At 42.6% G+C, this 20047-nt stretch overlaps 2 protein-coding genes across 2 annotated transcripts in view; one reads left to right on the plus strand and one right to left on the minus strand.

Annotated features, from left to right (window-relative positions):
- Positions 1-3819, minus strand: part of LOC123995375 (exostosin-like 3) — a 56368-nt gene extending 52549 nt beyond the window's left edge. Inside the window, exon 1 of the mRNA XM_046298931.1 lies at positions 3639-3819. The gene's annotated coding sequence lies outside the window, so the exon portion shown is untranslated. The remainder of the gene's footprint in view (positions 1-3638) is intronic.
- Positions 3820-11527: 7708 nt separating this feature from the next.
- LOC123995725 (ribosomal oxygenase 1-like) lies at positions 11528-20027 on the plus strand. Its single transcript, XM_046299396.1, has 15 exons — positions 11528-11857; positions 12123-12260; positions 12374-12513; positions 12616-12715; positions 12797-12910; positions 13425-13531; positions 15902-16009; positions 16173-16207; positions 16330-16508; positions 16726-16830; positions 18262-18403; positions 19021-19141; positions 19240-19339; positions 19442-19528; positions 19655-20027. Exons 1-15 carry the CDS (start codon positions 11771-11773, stop codon positions 19721-19723), a joined length of 1632 nt encoding a protein of 543 aa, XP_046155352.1. The 5' UTR covers positions 11528-11770; the 3' UTR covers positions 19724-20027.
- The last annotated feature ends 20 nt before the right edge of the window (positions 20028-20047 follow it).

Below are 20047 nucleotides of genomic sequence, written 5' to 3' on the forward strand. Positions count from 1 at the left end.
CGGCACCTCGGTACCTCCAGGCTCTGATCAGGCCCTACACCCAAACAAGGGCACTGCGTTCATCCACCTCTGGCCTGCTCGCCTCCCTACCACTGAGGAAGTACAGCTCCCGCTCAGCCCAGTCAAAACTGTTCGCTGCCCTGGCCCCCAATGGTGGAACAAACTCCTCATGACGCCAGGACAGCGGAGTCAATCACCACCTTCCGGAGACACCTGAAACCCCACCTCTTTAAGGAATACCTAGGATAGGATAAGTAATCCCTCTCACCCCACCCCCCCTAAGTTTTAGATGCACTATTGTTAAGTGACTGTCCCACTGGATGTCATAAGGTGAATGCACCAATTTGTAAGTCGCTCTGGATAAGAGCGTCTGCTAAATGACTTAAATGTAAATGTAAATGTAACATCTCTCTCATACCAACATTCTCTTACACAGTGCAATGTCTCACTCTTCAAGTTCATTTAAATCAGCCTCTGATTCATTCACGTTCTCCACCTACAGTTGACATCTGTTCATGTTCTCTGAAACGCAATAAATTGAACTGCAGAAGTGAGTGGCTTGGCCCTATATAAATACATCTCGCACTGTCAGAAGAAGAGACAACATAAAACAGATGTTGACGAGTACGGCTTTAGAGCCCGCCCGGCAACACGAACACTCAAGGCCAAACACAGCCAAACTTCTGCACTCACTCAGCGTCGCCAGCGAGAAGGTCGAGCAGACACTGCAAAAGGCAACACCTCTGGATTTATTTGCTCATTTATTGTCATTAAGCTGGCTGAAGTAATTCCCCACACAATATTGCTGCATAAGGAAAGAATGAACCCTTTACACTTGTGGGAATTGGCCTATATGAATAGGGCTAAATTAAAATGTTTCTTACAGAAGAAATATGAAGCACATATGCATAAGCATGATAGCAATTGAAAGGGAATGATTACACCAAAGTTAAGAACATAACAGTTCACCTGACACGACTGAATCCAAACATTGCACTTGATTTCATGTGCATTTTACATTTACTGTACTTTTCGCTGCATTTGTTGATTACAAAATTTGACATAAGAATATTCCTGAAAATGTGGGGTAGGTGCAACATAGGACAACAAATTGACAAGGGTTTGAGTGAGAGGACTAACTTGTGTCTCCAAGCAGGGACACACCTCTCCAGAGTGTGCAGTTCCTAAGTCATTTCAATGCACATTTATGATTCAAAGAAGTGTTCAACTATAAGGTGATTTTTTTTGTAGCTCTCATAGCTGTGCTGTTGAGGAACTAGAGCAAGCACACTTTTTGCTTCCCACTTTCTGGTGTCCTTTGAAACATGCCCCGCCAAACCGTCCTTAACACCGAACCGCTTAACCAAAAAGCAAGCCGCACCAATGTGCCGGAGGAAACACCATTCAACTGACGACCGAAGTCAGCCATGTCATTTATAACATGTTACTGTACAGCCACTGCATTCCAATTTAGGAGCTTATCAGTGTCCAAATCAGCCATTTTGTACAAGTGTAAAGGGTTAAAATGTTAAATGAAAGGCGGTGTGAAAACAAGAGCCCATGTCACAGCACAGTAATGGAATGCTGATTGTGTCAATATCACAACTTGCAGCTAAGGTTGATTACTTGGTGACCACAAGAGATGATCATTGGGCGACACAGCTATCAAGCCCCTATGAGAGGATCAATAACCTTGTCCACTGTTAAGGGCTGTTGTCCCATGTGGCACATGTTGATTTATTCTCTTGCTGGGGTCCATGGGAAACAATTACATCACCGATCTGTCACTACTGGGCAGAAGGTAGCCTAGCGGTTCGAGCCAATATCCGTATGGTCGCTAGTTCGAAACCCTGAACAGATTAGGTGGAAATCTGTTGATGTGCCCTTGAGCAAGGCACTTTCCCCAATTGCTCCATGGTCACTGTTCACAATGGCAGTGTGAAAAAGGACAAATATAACACCCCTCCGCGGCAAACTTATATGAACTAAATCTGATGCTGCTGACAAGGTGGAACACAATTGAACCAATAAAACTATATACATGCCTAAGATTGTTTTAAAGTGACCATCAACAACAACCTCCTACGTGTTCTATCAACTGCAACCGGGTTTCTGTTATGAAAATGTGGAGCTGGACATTTGACCGGCAACATGTTCATTTACCGGACAATTTGAGAAATTTCCTGGACCCATATGCATTGGGTGCGTAACCTAATTAGGGAGTCCACCCACGATGCTCAGAATGACAGAAAACACATTTAGAATGTGGTCATTCAGATATGGCTGTGTGGGAACACTAACTTTGCCTATCAATTTAACTTTTTATAAATTATGCTTCCAAAACTGTACCGCAGGTGCAACCGACGCCTGTTAATTTGTTTTACCTTTATTTAACTAGGCAAGTCAGTTAAGAACAAATTCCTATTTACAATGACAACCCACTGTTCCCTGGTAGGTTAACTGCCTTGTTCAGGGGCAGAAAAACATATGTTTTAACATGTCAGCTCAGGGACTCGATCCAGAAACCTTTCGGTTACTGGCCCAATGCTCTTACCACTAGACTACCTGCCGCCATTAATGTTCAGATTGATCGTTCTAAATAAACCTCCTCGGTATGGAAGATGCCTTCTTCCAATAACTCTTATGTTTAATGAAACAGAGTCATGATCAAGGGATAGCTAGGCCTATTACTGTTGATAATGCAACTATGGAGGAGTGTGCATATCCTAACTTGTTTTCAATAAAGTATCCATACTCCATCAGTCACAAGATACACATTAAAACATCATATGAAATCTAAATAGGCCACTAGCGGTAAGGCAACCTGAGGTTAGTCTTAGCCGTTACCACAATTAGTAGGGGGTAGCTTCATCTGGGACCTCTACTGAAGCGTAACGTAACAGAACAGGACTGGGTTTCCCAAAAGCAGCTAAGATATTTTAGTTTCAGTGGAATCGTGACGAACGAAAGATGATCTTAGTGCTTCGAAGCTTTTAGGACACTCAGCCCAGAACAATATTACAAAATAGTAAGGTACAATGTATTGGTTCTAAATCCATGTTGTTGGTTTCACCCTTCATTGTACTGTACCATGATTCACTCTTCAATGGTAACGTTAGCCATTTGAATGGGAGTGTATCTATTGTGCCTGATAGCCAACTACAATGCAGCATGCACATCAAATGGACAAGCTACTTTTGGGTTGCATTGACTAGCTAGGTAACGATTTCCGATGCTTGCTACAATACACATACTTTTGGTTGCTTTTAACACAAACATCAAGTGCCGTTTTGTCATTTCAAATTGCTACATTGTTTTGCCATCAAACTAACTCTGACGTTGACGTGTGTCGGTCAGAGGGAGATCACAACAAACACGCTTGAGAGGGTACCAATAACGACACGACACACACGCAGTGCTAACCAGCTGGCAATAAGGTTTTTTCAGTGCACAATACTCGAGGCGAAATAAGTTAATTACGGACTAGCTACAGAAAGGAATAGACGTCTGCGCACAATAACAAGACAATATAATGTGAATGAGAAAAGGGGGGGGGGGCAATTAGCCAGCTAACGTTAGCCACAATAGGCATTTGCTTGCTAGCAGACAAACGTTAGCTTAGTTAGCTTGCTACTCACCCGGTATGAGGCTCCAAAATGTTTTAAAAAATATATATATACTTCAAGCAGCTTCAAAACATATTTCGGGTTATACAAGTTTCGGTGTTAAGTTTTATTTTTGTAAGCATGTCCATGCCAATCGAGCGCTGTACGAGTAGCTAGATCCCCCTGTGTGCACGATCAAGGCTGCATTGTTGAATGCTTGGCAAACCACTGAGGCATTCTGGGAGTAGGAGATGCTGAACCTTGGACACACTGTAGGTGAAGTGCTACACCGGGTGGCCATAAAGGGTAGACTGTATACTGAGCAGTTGGGGAAAATTTGTCTTACTTTGGCTTGGCAAGCAAGTTTGAGAAGAGATTCTTATTTACAATGTCGGCCTAAACCGGTCAAACCCGGGGAAATTGTGCACCGCTCTATGGGACTCCCAATCACGGCGGGATTCGAACCAGGGTGTCTGTAGAGACAACTACAGCACTGCGATGCCTTAGACCGCTGCGCCACTCGGGAGTTGTATACAGTGTCTGATACTAGTGTAGGGAAAGCCAACACGATGTACTTAATGTACACGAAAAATAAAAGATTACATCCATAAACATGTTGTCCGGTCCTCTGGCAGTCTCTATGGGGGTGCCACAGGGTTCAATTCTCGGGCCGACTCTTTTCTCTGTATATATCAATGATGTTGCTCTTGCTGCGGGCGATTCCCTGATCCACCTCTACGCAGACGACACCATTGTATACACTTTCGGCCCGTCATTGGACACTGTGCTATCTAACCTCCAATCGAGCTTCAATGCCATACAACACTCCTTCCGTGGCCTCCAACTGCTCTTAAACGCTAGTAAAACCAAATGCATGCTTTTCAACCGATCGCTGTCTGCACCCGCATGCCCGACTAGCATCACCACACTGGATGGTTCCGACCTTGAATATGTGGACACCTATAAGTACCTAGGTGTCTGGCTAGACTGCAAACTCTCCTTCCAGACCCATATCAAACATCTCCAATCGAAAATCAAACCAAGAATCGGCTTTCTATTCCGCAACAAAGCCTCCTTCACTCACGCTGCCAAGCTTACCCTAGTAAAACTGACTATCCTACCGATCCTCGACTTCGGCGACGTCATCTACAAAATTGCTTCCAACACTCTACTCAGCAAACTGGATGCAGTTTATCACAGTGCCATCCGTTTTGTCACTAAAGCAGCTTATACTACCCACCACTGCGACTTGTATGCTCTAGTCGGCTGGCCCTCGCTACATATTCGTCGCCAGACCCACTGGCTTCAGGTCATCTACAAGGCCATGCTAGGCAAAGCTCCGCCTTATCTCAGCTCACTGGTCACGATGGCAACACCCATCCGTAGCACGCGCTCCAGCAGGTGTATCTCATTGATCATCCCTAAAGCCAACACCTCATTCGGCCGCCTTTCGTTCCAGTACTCTGCTGCCTGTGACTGGAACGAATTGCAAAAATCGCTGAAGTTGGAGACTTTTATCTCCCTCACCAACTTCAAACATCAGCTAGCTGAGCAGCTAACCGATCGCTGCAGCTGTACATAATCTATTGGTAAATAGCACACCCATTTTCACCTACCTCATCCCCACAGTTTTTATTTATTTACTTTTCTGCTCTTTTGCACACCAATATCTCTACCTGTACATGATCATCTGATCATTTATCACTCCAGTGTTAATCTGCAATATTGTAATTATTCGCCTACCTCCTCATGCCTTTTGCACACATTGTATATAGACTCCCCTTTTTTTCTCTGTGTTATTGACTTGTTAATTGTTTACTCCATGTGTAACTCTGTGTTGTCTGTTCACACTGCTATGCTTTATCTTGGCCAGGTCGCAGTTGCAAATGAGAACCTGTTCTCAACTAGCCTACCTGGTTAAATAAAGGTGAAATAAAAATAAAAATAAAAATAAAAAAACAGTCGATGTCATTATTTAAACAGTTAAAGGGGCAGTCTGCAGTTCAAACAATAAGAAAGCAGAATATCTTGCCACTGATTTGGGGATGAGGTGGAGAAATGTAACAACTCTTCGAGTCATAGACAGAGAGCTCTGGATGCAAGGACTGATCATCCATCAATAGTACAGTTTTAACCATGTTTCGAGGCTATACAGTGTTTGTTTACAATTACATTATTTATCAAAAAAGGAGTAAAACACGCTTAGGCCTATATTTTGGAGCCTGAAGGGGTATGACAGTTGAACTAAGCTCAAGTTTAGTCTAAGTTGTATTCTTCAAGAATCAATGGGCATACACCATGAATTTAAAAGTACAAAAATGAATGTTGCAATCACAGATTTCCTCTTTAAATTATGTGAACTAAGGGGTATGTAGCAGGGGCATCATTTTTATTTGTCAAATGGTGGTCAAGCATCGATCACAATTTCAACAGAATATCCTCGATATTTATTGGAAAGGAGCATCAAGCTCATCACCTTGCACTTTCACCACCCTATGAAGTTCATCATAACTTATTTCACATGTAGTCTAATAAACTGCTTGGTTTCCCGAGTCATAGTGGGAGGACCCATATCATCGCGTGACTCCAAGCTTACTTTGATATGATGGCTATAATATCAATATTTCCCATAAATACATTTCCCTGCCATTTATTGCATAATACATTTTACCCAAAAAATATCCCGCCGTGTCCAACGAACAAATGATCTGCCGGCAATTATAAAATTGTAAGGAAACTTCCTGTATCCATCACAGCTGTCATGATTTGTTTATACAGTATGACTTAACTCGCATAAAAACTGAATGAAAATGTGGTATGGAGCGATTTCAGTTCCAACAGAAATTCTATTTGAATTTGATAATTTTACATTTGTATTAGGATATTGAATTTGAATATAACATTTTTTTTATGTTTAATGCAAATTTTTTATCATTGAATTCATAAATTGAATGTGGATTTCATGATTTGAAACAGAATTGAATATTAGATACTACTGCATTGTTGGTGATAAGAACACAAACATTTCGCTACATCCCTAATAACATCTGGTAAATATGTGTATGTGACCAATAAAATTTGATTTGATCTAAAATTCAGAGAAAACATCCTGATACTTCACCAGCAGTAAAGGGTATATGCCAAATACTTATTTCTAATTAGGCAAGTCAGTTAAGAACACATTCTTATTTATAATGACAGCCTACACCAGCCAAACCCATACCACCCTACAGACCTCTCAATCACAGCTGGTTGAGATATATTGCAATCTCAACCACACTGCATACTGCCCTAACCCACCTGGACAAGAGGAATACCTATGTGAGAATGCTGTTCATCGACTACAGCTCGGCATTCAACACCATAGTACCCTCCAAGCTCGTCATCAAGCTCGAGACCCTGGGTCTCGACCCCGCCCTGTGCAACTGGGTACTGGACTTCCTGACGGGCCGCCCCCAGGTGGTGAGGGTAGGCAACAACATCTCCTCCCCGCTGATCCTCAACACGGGGGCCCCACAAGGGTGCGTTCTGAGCCCTCTCCTGTACTCCCTGTTCACCCACGACTGCGTGGCCACGCACGCCTCCAACTCAATCATCAAGTTTGCGGACGACACAACAGTGGTAGGCTTGATTACCAACAACGACGAGACGGCCTACAGGGAGGAGGTGAGGGCCCTCGGAGTGTGGTGTCAGGAAAATAACCTCACACTCAACGTCAACAAAACTAAGGAGATGATTGTGGACTTCAGGAAACAGCAGAGGGAACACCCCCCTATCCACATCGATGGAACAGTAGTGGAGAGGGTAGCTAGTTTTAAGTTCCTCGGCATACACATCACAGACAAACTGAATTGGTCCACTCACACTGACAGCGTCGTGAAGAAGGCGCAGCAGCGCCTATTCATCCTCAGGAGGCTGAAGAAATTCGGCTTGTCACCAAAAGCACTCACAAACTTCTACAGATGCACAATCGAGAGCATCCTGGCGGGCTGTATCACTGCCTGGTACGGCAACTGCTCCACCCTCAACCGTAAGGCTCTCCAGAGGGTAGTGAGGACTGCACAATGCATCACCGGGGGCAAACTACCTGCCCTCCAGGACACCTACACCACCCGTTGTTACAGGAAGGCCATAAAGATCATCAAGGACATCAACCACCCGAACCACTGCCTGTTCACCCCGCTATCATCCAGAAGGCGAGGTCAGTACAGGTGCATCAAAGCTGGGACCGAGAGACTGAAAAACAGCTTCTATCTCAAGGCCATCAGACTGTTAAACAGCCACCACTAACATTGAGTGGCTGCTGCCAACACACTGTCATTGACACTGACCCAACTCCAGCCATTTTAATAATGGGAATTGATGGGAAATGATGTAAATATATCACTAGCCACTTTAAACAATGCTACCTTATATAATGTTACTTACCCTACATTATTCATCTCATATGCATATGTATATACTGTACTCTACATCATCGACTGCATCCTTATGTAATACATGTATCACTAGCCACTTTAACTATGCCACTTTGTTTACTTTGTCTACACACTCATCTCATATGTATATACTGTACTCGATACCATCTACTGTATGCTGCTCTGTACCATCACTCATTCATATATCCTTATGTACATATTCCTTATCCCCTTACACTGTGTATAAGACAGTAGTTTTGGAATTGTTAGTTAGATTACTTGTTGGTTATCACTGCATTGTCAGAACTAGAAGCACAAGCATTTCGCTACACTCGCATTTAACATCTGCTAACCATGTGTATGTAACAAATAAAATTTGATTTGATTTGATTTACAGCCTGGACTTGAACCAGAGTGGCTGTAGTGACACCTCAACACTGAACTGCAGTGCCTTAAACCACTGGGGCACTCGGGAGCCCACAAAGTAGTGCAGTGGAGGTATACGCCGTATCAATTAATAAGACTGATGGAACAGATCAGAAGGTGTTCTGATTTTACCCAGATGTCAAAAGTGGTCTCCTGATGTGGTTTAAGCATTGTTATGGACTTAGAACGTGTCATTTAGTTGTTTTTCTATTTTAAAAAGTGTGACTTTGAGAGCGAAAACCGTAATGAAAAAAATCTGACTAATTTGACAGCCTCCTGTATCTGTTTCAATAGTAAGCATACTATTAGCCTACTTGCAAAGTACAGTTTGGCTTGGCCTGACTATGAAAGACAATATGGGATTTATACTTTTAGGTCATTCAGAGTGTATGTCACTGTTTCTCAAAAAAAATTCACACAGGGCATCTTTCCTTCGCTTGGTGGGCCGTTTAGGAACTTTTTGGCAAAATTAGAGTATACCCACTTCATGGCTGTTTGCCAGCCACTGTTTCCCCCGCCCTCCCTTCTGAAAATATGACAATAACTCTATCCTTCTGATTCCTGCTTATAAGCAAAAACACAAACAGGAAGTACCAGTGATGCGCTCATTACAGAAGTGCGCCGATGAAGAGGATGCTAAGCTACAGGACTGTTTCGCCAGCACCGACTGGAATAAGTTCCAAGATTCATCCGATAACATTGAGGAATTTAACACAATAGTCACCGGCTTCATTAATCGAAGGCACCATCCCCACAGTGACCGTACATAGAGTACCAGTCAAAAGTTTGGACACACCTACTAGTTCAAGGGTTTTTCTATCTTTTTAAATATTTTCTACATTATAGAATAATAGTGAAGAAATAAAAACTATGCAATAACACATATGGAATCATGTAGTAACCAAAAAAAGTGTTAATCAACTCAAACTATTTTTTCGATTGTAGATTCTTCAAAGTAGCCACCCTTTGCCTTAATGACAGCTTTGCACACGCTTGGCATTCTCTTAACCAGCTTAATCTGGAATGATTTTCCAACTGTCTTGAAGGAATTCCCACAAATTCTGAGCACTTTCTTGGTTGCATTTTCCTTCACTCTGCAGTCCAACTCATCCCAAATCATCTCAATTGGGTTGAGGTCAGGTGATTGTGGAAGCCAGGTCATCTGATGCAGCACTTCATCACTCTCCTTCTTGGTCAAATAGCCCATACACAGCCTGGAGGTGTGTTGGTGTCGCATGCTTACGGTAATAGATCTACCTTATTCTAAAATATTGTTGGAGTGAAATGTACAGTACCAGTCAAGGTTGGACACACCTACTCATTCCTGGGTTTTTCTTTATTTGTACTATTTTATACATTGTAGAAAAGTAGTGAAGACATCAAAACTATGAAATAACACAAATGGAATCATGTAGTAAACAAATAAGTGTTAAACAAATCTAAATATATTTATATTTGAGATTCTTCATAGTAGCCACCCTTTGCCTTGATGACAGCATTGCACACTCTTGTTATTCTCTCAACTGGCTTCATGAGGTAGTAACCTGGAATGCTTTTCCAACAGTCTTGATTGAGTTCCCACATGCTGAGCACTTGTTGGCTGCTTTTCTTTCACCCTGTGTTCCAACTCATCCCAAACTATCTAAATTGGGTTGAGGGATTGTTGTCACGATCGTCTCTAGAATAAACGGACCAAGATGCAGCGTGCGTAGAGTTCCACATGTTTAATAAATTTAAGTCACCAAAACAATACAGAACAAATTAACCATGAAGTGAATACAGTGTTCACAGGTACTACACAAAAAACAAGATCCCACAACAAACAAGTGGGAAAAAGCTGCCTAAATATGATCCCCAATCAGAGACAACGATAGACAGCTGCCTCTGATTGGGAACCATACCAAGCCAACCTAGAAATAAAGAAACTAGAATGCCCACCCTAGACACACCCCGACCTAACAAAAATAGAGAATAAAGGATCTCTAAGGCCAGGGCGTGACAATTGTGGAGGCCAGACCATCTGATGCAGCACTCAATCACTCTCTTTTTTGGCCAAATAGCTCTTACATAGCCTGGAGGTGTTTTGGGTCATTGTCCTGTTGAAAAACAAATGATAGTCCCACTAAGCGCAAAACAGATGGGATCTCGTATTGCTGCAAAATGCTGTGGTAGCCATGTTGGTTAATTGTGCATTGAATTCTAAATAAATCACAGACAGTGTCACCAGCAAAGCACCCTCACACCTCCTCCATGCTTCATGGTGGGAACCACAAATGCAGAGATAATCTGTTCACCTACTCTGAGTCTCACAAAGACATGGCAGTTGGAACAAAACATCTCAAATTTGGACTCATCAGACCAAAGGACACATGTCCACCTGTCTAATGTCTATTTCTTGTGTTTCTTGGCCCAAGCAAGTCTCTTCTTTTTATTGGTGTCCTTTAGTAGTGGTTTCTTTGCAGCAATTTGACCATGAAGTGTCTGTTTCACGTTTCCTTTGGTCTCTGAAGAGTTTATGTTGAGATGTGTCTGTTACTTGAACTCTGTGAAGCATTTACTTGGCAAGCAATCGGAGGTGCATTTAACTGTAATGAATTTATCCTGTGCAGCAGAGGTAACGCTGGTTCTTCTTTTCCTGTGGCGGTTCTCATAAGAGCCACTTTTAAGCAAGGAGGTGGGCAGTGAGATCCTATTGATGGTTTATTTTGCATGTTTCCATTTGGGAATTCCTGCTCTGTGAAGTGCTGGTGTGTAGTAACTCAATCCGCCCTTGCACTCCTTCTAAAAAATTGTTTTCAAACTTTGATAAAGGGTAAAGTCTACAAAGCATATAACTTCATGCGGATCAAATGTTTCATCAATGAGAACATTTGCAGAATGTCAGCCAAAACCCATCTAGCTCAATCTTCTCCCACTGCTTGCCACCGGGCTTACTCTCATCACCATATTTGGTAGTGAGTGGAAACGCTAAACCGAATGCTTCACATCTATACATCCGGTTAAATATCTGGTTCGTTGTTTTATGTGTCAACGTCTTGACAGAGGGATCTGCTCGAACCGCACAATAGCAGATGTGCATACTCATGGTCTAAAGTTTGCCTGGAGGTGAGCACATTCTCACATCAAGTTACATTTTTATAAATTCCAACTTTTGCGCGAGGCCCCAGTATCTTTGGTAGAGATATGCGGCATCTCACTGCCTGCACAGTAGAGGGCGATAAAGTGTTTTATTAAGCTGGCGTTGTCTCATTTACATACAGCACGAAAGGAGTCCCTTTTGTCGCTTGCTGATGACGTCAGGAATGAAACATATTCGACAACATGGAGAAGAAACATGTGTCAGCTTTTGAATTGTACCAAAATGCGCTATTAGAATCGACTCCTGAAGTTAAACCATCATCTGTGCAGGTACTTGGGGTTACGTTATTACTGGTGTTTGCCCCCCCTGCAATTTCAGATAGTTTTGGTAAAAGTGACTTTACAGTGTCTTGTGTTAGGCATGCACGCAAATCAACTGGGTTGACAAATCTACGGAAGAAAGCTAGCTAACTGATGCAATGTGAAGTGGGCTTGTTGAATAATGTCCATCTGTTGAATATACTTTTGCAATGTGCATATGATTATATGAAACGATTTCAAACTGATTGCCTCTGCCTACTGGATGATTTTCTAGGTTACACCAAAGAAGAAGAAGCGGAAGGCAAATGGCATCCAGACCCCTAAACCCATCAAAAAGGCCAAAATGAAACCGATGGTCAAGCAGGTCATCAAATCGTCTCCGAGTGAGGAGAGGTTGGAGAGACTTGAAGAAGTTAGTTTGTACAATCAAACTCACTCCCTCTATATTGAAGCCACTTGTTCATGTTCTTTAACTGTTTGACTGTGGTTCTCTAGCCATACCTGTCATTGTCTTGCTGTATGCAGGAGGTGCAGTGTGGAGAGAAAAGCGGAGAAGCACTAGAGGCTCTGCTGAGTGACCTGTCTGAAGTTAGCAACAGCCGGGAGAGGGCCAGCAAACTGTTCCAGTGGCTCATCCAACCCATTCCTTCCAAGAGCTTCTTCAGGTACTGATGCCTGTGTAGCTTTTGGTTTTCTCAGTACAGTCATGAACTAGATTGCACAGGGAGATATACTTTTTAAAACTTGACTGACTTCCTTCATCACAGGGATACATGGGAAAAGAAGCCAGTTTTGATCAAACGTCAGAATCCAGACTACTACAAGGGACTGTTCTCCACAACAGAGTTTGATCGCATTTTAAGACAGGTAAGGTGTCATGACTAGCTAGACATCTACGGTCATTTCTGTTTGATCAGATCAGGTTAATGTTGCTGTTGACATTTCCAGGATGATGTTCAGTATGGAGTGAACCTGGATGTCACCAGCTACACAAACGGCAAAAGAGAGACACACAATCCTCCAGGGAGGGCTCTTCCTTTCACTGTATGGGAGTTCTATGAGGTAAAAACCCAATTAAAGTCTCCTGATTGCCAATTTGTATTTACTTTGTGTGAGCAAGTGTTGGTTAGAATTTAGATCGTACCAATATCTGTGTAACATGTAAGTTCTTTGTACCTCATCATATTGAAACCCAACCATGTGTCCTCTAGCTCAGTTGGTTGAACATGACGCCAGTAGTGGGTTGGATTCCCGGGACTAAAATGTGTGCATGCATGTGTAACGGATGTGAAACGGCTAGCTAGTTAGCGGTGGTGCGCGCTAAATAGCGTTTCAATCGGTGACGTCACTTGCTCTGAGACCTTGAAGTAGTGGTTCCCCTTGCTCTGCAAGGGCCGCGGCTTTTGTGGAGCGATGGGTAACGATGCTTCGTAGGTGACTGTTGTTGATGTGTGCAGAGGGTCCCTGGTTCGCGCCTGGGTATGGGCGAGGGGATGGTCTAAAGTTATACTGTTACACATGGCTAAGTCGCTTTGGTAAAAGCTTGTGCTAAATTGCTTATTATTATAATCCACAGAGTGGTTGCTCCCTCCGTATGCTGAACCCCCAGGCCTTCTCCTCCACTGTGTGGAGTGTGCTGTCCATCCTCCAGGAGCAGTTTGGCAGCATGGCAGGAGCTAATGTGTGAGTGACCCTGTCTGACAACCTCTGACCAGTGAGATGCTCTCGAACAACATTGAGGGCTCTATTTCCGGGTTGCGTATTGCCAGTGCAATTGTCAAATGCATACTCATTTGACATTTGTACACCTAACGCCAGGATCGGTGATTTACCTGTCTTATATGAACTTGCTAGTTGGCGGGGTGGCAATATCTGAGCTGTGTCCTTAAAAACGTGTGCCAATTTCAGGCAGTGCTCGTGGGGCTATTTAAGACCAACCAGAAGCTGGTCTTGAAGGTAACCCGGTTGACAGCGGAAGCGCAGCCTATCCAGCCTTGACGCACAGTGCCCATATGCACATGGAACGAGAGCAATGTTATTTTTGTGCTGTAACCTCGTATTTAAAAACATAGCCAAGCATAGTCTCCTCTCTCAATGAAGTCTGTTTTTTTGGGTAATGCGTTCGCCAAGTTGTCAAGACTACCATAAAGGGCTTGGCTTGTGAGAACTCTTTTAAATAAATCTTAATCACCAAAGCTTTATTAAAAGATCACATTTGGGAGAAGCCACTTTTCATCTATGTAGGCTATAGTACATGATTGTAGCCAGCTCCTGTTATCTATGTAGGCTATAGTACATGATTTTAGTCAGCTCCTGTTATCTATGTAGGCTATGGTACATGATTTTAGCCAGCTCCTGTTATCTATGTAGGATATAGTACATGATTGTAGCCAGCTCCTGTTATCTATGTAGGCTATGGTACATGATTGTAGCCAGCTCCTGTTATCTATGTAGGCTATGGTACATGATTTTAGCCAGCTCCTGTTATCTATGTAGGCTATGGTACATGATTTTAGCCAGCTCCTGTTATCTATGTAGGCTATGGTACATGATTTTAGCCAGCTCCTGTTATCTATGTAGGCTATGGTACATGATTTTAGCCAGCTCCTGTTATCTATGTAGGCTATGGTACATGATTTTAGCCAGCTCCTGTTATCTATGTAGGCTATGGTACATGATTTTAGCCAGCTCCTGTTATCTATGTAGGCTATGGTACATGATTTTAGCCAGCTCCTGTTATCTATGTAGGCTATGGTACATGATTTTAGCCAGCTCCTGTTATCTATGTAGGCTATGGTACATGATTTTAGCCAGCTCCTGTTATCTATGTAGGCTATAGTACATGATTTTAGCCAGCTCCTGTTATCTATGTAGGCTATAGTACATTATTTTAGCCAGCTCCTGTTATCTATGTAGGCTATGGTACATGATTTTAGCCAGCTCCTGTTATCTATGTAGGCTATGGTACATGATTTTAGCCAGCTCCTGTTATCTATGTAGGCTATGGTACATGATTTTAGCAGGCTCCTGTTATCTATGTAGGCTATAGTACATGATTTTAGCCAGCTCCTGTTGTTTTGGAATAAGAGATGTGATGATCCAGTGACCTTCATTTTTAGAAAAATGTCAGTTATTTTCCTGTTTCTGTTTAATTAAAATGTAAAAAATTCCTTATAGGCTACCCTTACCCTACTATAACAGCAATGTGTCTGCTGTCTTTCTTGTCATGGCCATGCATTTGTCAAATAGCCTATCCATAAAACATTTCTAAACCGTTTACTCATGAGGCTTTTTCCGTCAAGCGTTTGCATTATTCCCGTAGGCCTACCTGCAGTGAATGGGCTACTCTGTTAGGTTTGTTTCCCCGTTTCCACAGAACGCCTCTTGTCCGCTTACCAAAGATGTGCTCCTCTAAAAGTATTTTCCAGCCATATAACTCCATGTCAACGGTAGGCCTAGGCTATATCTTGCTTATTGAGAACGTGCCTCACACATAAAATACAAAAGGCCTATACTCGTTGAAGCCTATTACAACAATGTTGATTGTCAACCCTCAACATACTTAGCAAACACTGGATGTTTTTACTGTTGCTCTAACTCGTTACTGTAGCCTGTGCTATTTAATAAACTATCAATCCACTAGGATGACAATGCACACTGTCAATAACAACCAGAGCTTAAGACAACAGCATACAGTATTGAGCCTTGACATGCACTGATTGGCCAGTGAGTAGCCAAGCCCTCTCCACACCTATAATTTTATTTATTAGTCAAAACCCAGCTCTTTCGCCCCAGCTATTGCGCTCACAATTACTCCAGTGAAAATATAAATAATATTTCTGACACATCCCTGGTCCTAAACCCCTTTCACCAGCGCTAAGATTTACCATTGTGTTAGGTTTGTTTAAAATAGAGCCCTGGAAGTCATTGAATATGTATGGGACTGTGAACATTTCCTTCTTTGAGGACAAGCTATTATGTTATATCCTTACCTCATGCTGAATACTGATTCACATTATGTGACATTACAGTAAAGTAGTTTTGTGTCCCCAGGTATCTGACACCTCCAGGAACACAAGGCTTTGCTCCACATTATGACGACATTGAGGCCTTTGTGGTTCAGCTGGAAGGGAAGAAGCATTGGAGAGTTTACAACCCCAGGTGACTGAGTTATTAACAGTCTAAATCCAGTTTATAAAATTCCCTAAAAGGTGATCAGCACCTAGAGCATGCATCAATCCATTTTGAACCAGATTAATATCATTAAACTCTAAGAAACTAATTCTGTATATTTTGTGGGATGTTTGATTGCTACACTTTTTAGGTCAGAAGATGAGGTCTTGCCTGTCGTTTCCAGTCGTAAGTATTTCTTTGTCCACCCTTGTGCCTATAAATGGACTATAAGCACGACCGATCACTTCCCAGTCCCCTCTGCCTCAGTCTCATTCCTTACAGATGGTTTGGTATTCCTCCTCCTCCAGTTAACTTCAGCCAGTCGGAGATCGGGAAGCCCATCCTGGAGGTGGTTCTGGAGGCTGGGGATCTCCTCTACTTCCCCCGAGGGTTTATCCACCAGGGGAACTGCCTGCCGGATGCTCACTCCCTCCACATCACTGTCTCATCTTACCAGAGGAACAGCTGGGGAAACCTACTGGCAAAGGTGTGTTATCAATCCTCTGCTTTCCTTGTATGTGACACTGTCCAGTTCTGTCTCATTTTGTATCAACATTGATGTAGATTGGGCATGGCTCAATTTATACTTGAGTCAAAAAAAAACTAAAATATTGAATGATATACAATGTCATGTCAATAATACATGGATGTACTTGGAAGTATAGGCTTGTGTTGTGTTTGATGCAGAACATGATCTCTGACAGGTGGTCCCAGCAGCCCTAGAAATGGCCATGGAGGAGGACGTGGACTTCAGACGAGGCCTGCCTGTGGATTACCTGACCTACATGGGGGTGCAGAACTCCGACAAGGTACTTCAGACACGTTGTTTACTTGTCTCTGGAGTCTAATTGACCTCTGAGCACCTACTCCCAACAGGGGTGTGTTCAGAAGGGTGAAAAATTCAGAATGTTGAACGGATAGAGCTGACGTCATTGCCTGTATCCCATGGCAAGTAAGAATGTCTGTTCTACAGAATATATATACTCTGCAGTTCAAAGGTTTAGGGTCACTTAGAATTTCCTTGTTTTTGAAAGAAAAGCACAAAAAAAAAGAAGTCCATTAAAATAACATCAAATTGATCAGAAATACAGTGTAGACATTGTCAATGTTGTAAATTGACTATTGTCGTGGGAAACGGCTGAATTAAAAAAAAATAATAATAATAATTCTTATGGAATATCTACATAGGTGTACTGAAGCCCATTATCAGCAACCATCACTCATGTGTTCCAATGGCACGTTGTGTCAGCTAATCCAAGTTTATCATTTTAAAAAGGCTAATTGATCATTAGAACTTTTTGCAATTATGTTAGCACCGTTGAAAACTTTTGTTCTGATTAAAGACTAAATAAAACCTGCCTTCTTTAGACTAGTTGAGTATCTGGAGCATCAGCATTTGTGGGTTTGAGGGTCAAAATGGCCAGAAACAAAGACCTTTCTTCTGAAACTCGTCAGTCTATTCTTGTTCTGAGAAATGAAGGCTATTCCATGCGAGAAATTGCCAAGAAATTGAAGATATCATACACCGCTGTGTACTACTCCCTTCACAGAACAGTGCAAACTGGCTCGAACCAGAATAGAAAGAAGAGCGGGAGGCCCCGGTGCACAACTGAGCAAGAGGACAAGTACATTAGTGTCTAGTTTGAGAAACGAGTCCTCAACTGTCCTCAACTGGCAGCTTCATTAAATAGTACCCGCAAAACACCAGTCTCAACGGTGAAGAGGTAACTCCGGGATGCTGGCCTTCTAGGCAGAGTTCCTCTGTCCAGTGTCTGTGTTCTTTTGCCCATCTTAGTCTTTTCTTTTTATTGGCCAGTCTGAGATATGGCTTTTTCTTTGCAACTCTGCCTAGAGGGCCAGCATCCCGGAGTTGCCTCTTCACTGTTGACGTTGAGACTGGTGTTGGAACAGAGGAATGATGGTTGCTGATAATAGGCATCTTTATACTTATGTAGATATTCCATTAAAAATCATCTGTTTCCAACTACAATAAAAATGTATAACTACAATAATCATTTACAACATTAACAATGTATACATTATTTCTGATCAATTTGATATTTTAATGGACAAAAAATGTGCGTTTCTTTCAAAAAACAAGGACATTTCTAATTGATCATTTCTAAGTGACTCAACTTTTGAACGGTAGTGTATATCTGAACATTCTCTGTAATGTTGCACCCTCTTGAAAGCTGTGTGTGTGTGTGTGTGTGTGTGTGTGTGTGTGTGTGTGTGTGTAGGAGGATCCACGCAGGGCGCAGTTCCTATCCAGAATAGAAGGGCTGATGAAGAAGCTATCAACCTTTGCTCCTGTGGATGCTGCGGTGGATCAGAAAGCGAGGGACTATCTCCATGACTGTCTCCCCCCGATGCTCACCGCAGGTACCACATATCTACTGCTGAAATTCAAACATGGACTTTTGTGACTCCTAAGCCAGTAGTTCCCAAACTGCCCCCCTCCAAAAAAGGAACTCCAAATGGTTTAAGTTACTCTTGAAAGTTGTAATAGTATGTACATGGTGCAATTTCAAAGTTGGGTAGTGCATCATCAGTTCCTGTTGTCATGTCAGTCATTGCTAACCTATTTATAACTTGTCAGAAATGTCCGGATAAACTAGCCTATTTCAGCTGTTTATTCTTTTGGGCCCATAGGTTTTGTTGACGTGAGACTCATTTAATATCACATTAGACATGCAAAATGTATAGAATTGCACAAAAAAAGTGCTTTAAACTGGCAAAATGTTCTATGCACCCCATGACAAAATGTGGATAATTGTAGGAAGTAAGCTTTAAACCTGCAAAATATTCTCTCCACCAACTAGAGGGGTGTGAACAGTTTGTGATGAACAGTGCTAGTGCCCATAGAAATGGATGAGGTGCAGGATGTTCCCTGATGCTGGAAGGGGGGCCTGAGTGAAAAGTCTGGAACCTCTGCTCTAGGGCTTCCCAAACTAGACTGCCACGTAGCCAGTATTACTGATTCTAGTGATAATCCACAGAGGAGCGGGCCAGCAGTGTCCAGGGAGCTCCTTCCAGGTGGGAGGATGGAGAGGCTGTGGACGTAGGTGTGACCATCAGTGGCCAGACCAGAGTCAGACTCATCCGTTCTGGAATCGCCAGGTAGATCTCGGACATGAAATATCCTATGACTTACAAAAGCATAGCTCTTACAAACATTTTCCCAGAAATGACCTTGACTTTTCTTTTTGATGCTGCAGGTTATGCAGTGATGGAGAAGCAGTTTGGCTTTACTACACTGCAGACAACTCCAGAGTCTACCACAAGGAGGAGCCCAAGAGCATTGAAATAAAAGCAGAGGTATGAATGAATTGCCTTGTTACTATAGCAGTGACGTGTGCCTGCCTGAGATGCTGCACTGCAGTGATGGCCTTTGTGTTCAACATGATGTAACTCTTTCAGCAAACAGACGGCATGGAGTTTCTGATCCATGCGTATCCAAAGTTTGTGACAGTGGGCAGTTTGCCATGCGAGTCGGCTGAGGACAAGGTATGTTTATCAACATGTATGCCGTCTTCTTGTAGATATTTGGATGGTCGCGTTATGCTGGTCAGTGCTTGGGTCGGACTCTGCACTGCAGTTTTCTTAAAGATGTCATTCTGTGCTCTCTTCCAGGTGTCCTTGGCTGAGCTGCTGTTTGAGAAAGGGCTTATTCACACTGCAGAACCTCTGCAGCGATCCTGAATCATGGAGGGACTCTAAAACAAGTTTCACAAGAAATATATGCTACACCAGCATCATTCACCTCTCACTATGTGTAGGAAGAATTTCTGGTTTTAGGACAGCAGTCGAATAAACTCTGAGCAGTGCATCAGCATTGCCCTCTACAACTAACTCCTCTAGGCTCTTCCAAAAACTATGGGGCAATGCTGGAACGCAATGATCAATCAAAAGTAATAGGTCTGTAATAGCCCACTTACAATATTAACCTTTACTTGTTCAGTAAGTATTGCATTAAAACAGTCTTGCATATTGGTGTGTAAATCAATCCTAGTTTCTGTGTGTTGC

The sequence above is a fragment of the Oncorhynchus gorbuscha genome, linkage group LG14 (genome assembly GCF_021184085.1).
Source record: "Oncorhynchus gorbuscha isolate QuinsamMale2020 ecotype Even-year linkage group LG14, OgorEven_v1.0, whole genome shotgun sequence".
NCBI lineage: Eukaryota > Metazoa > Chordata > Actinopteri > Salmoniformes > Salmonidae > Oncorhynchus > Oncorhynchus gorbuscha.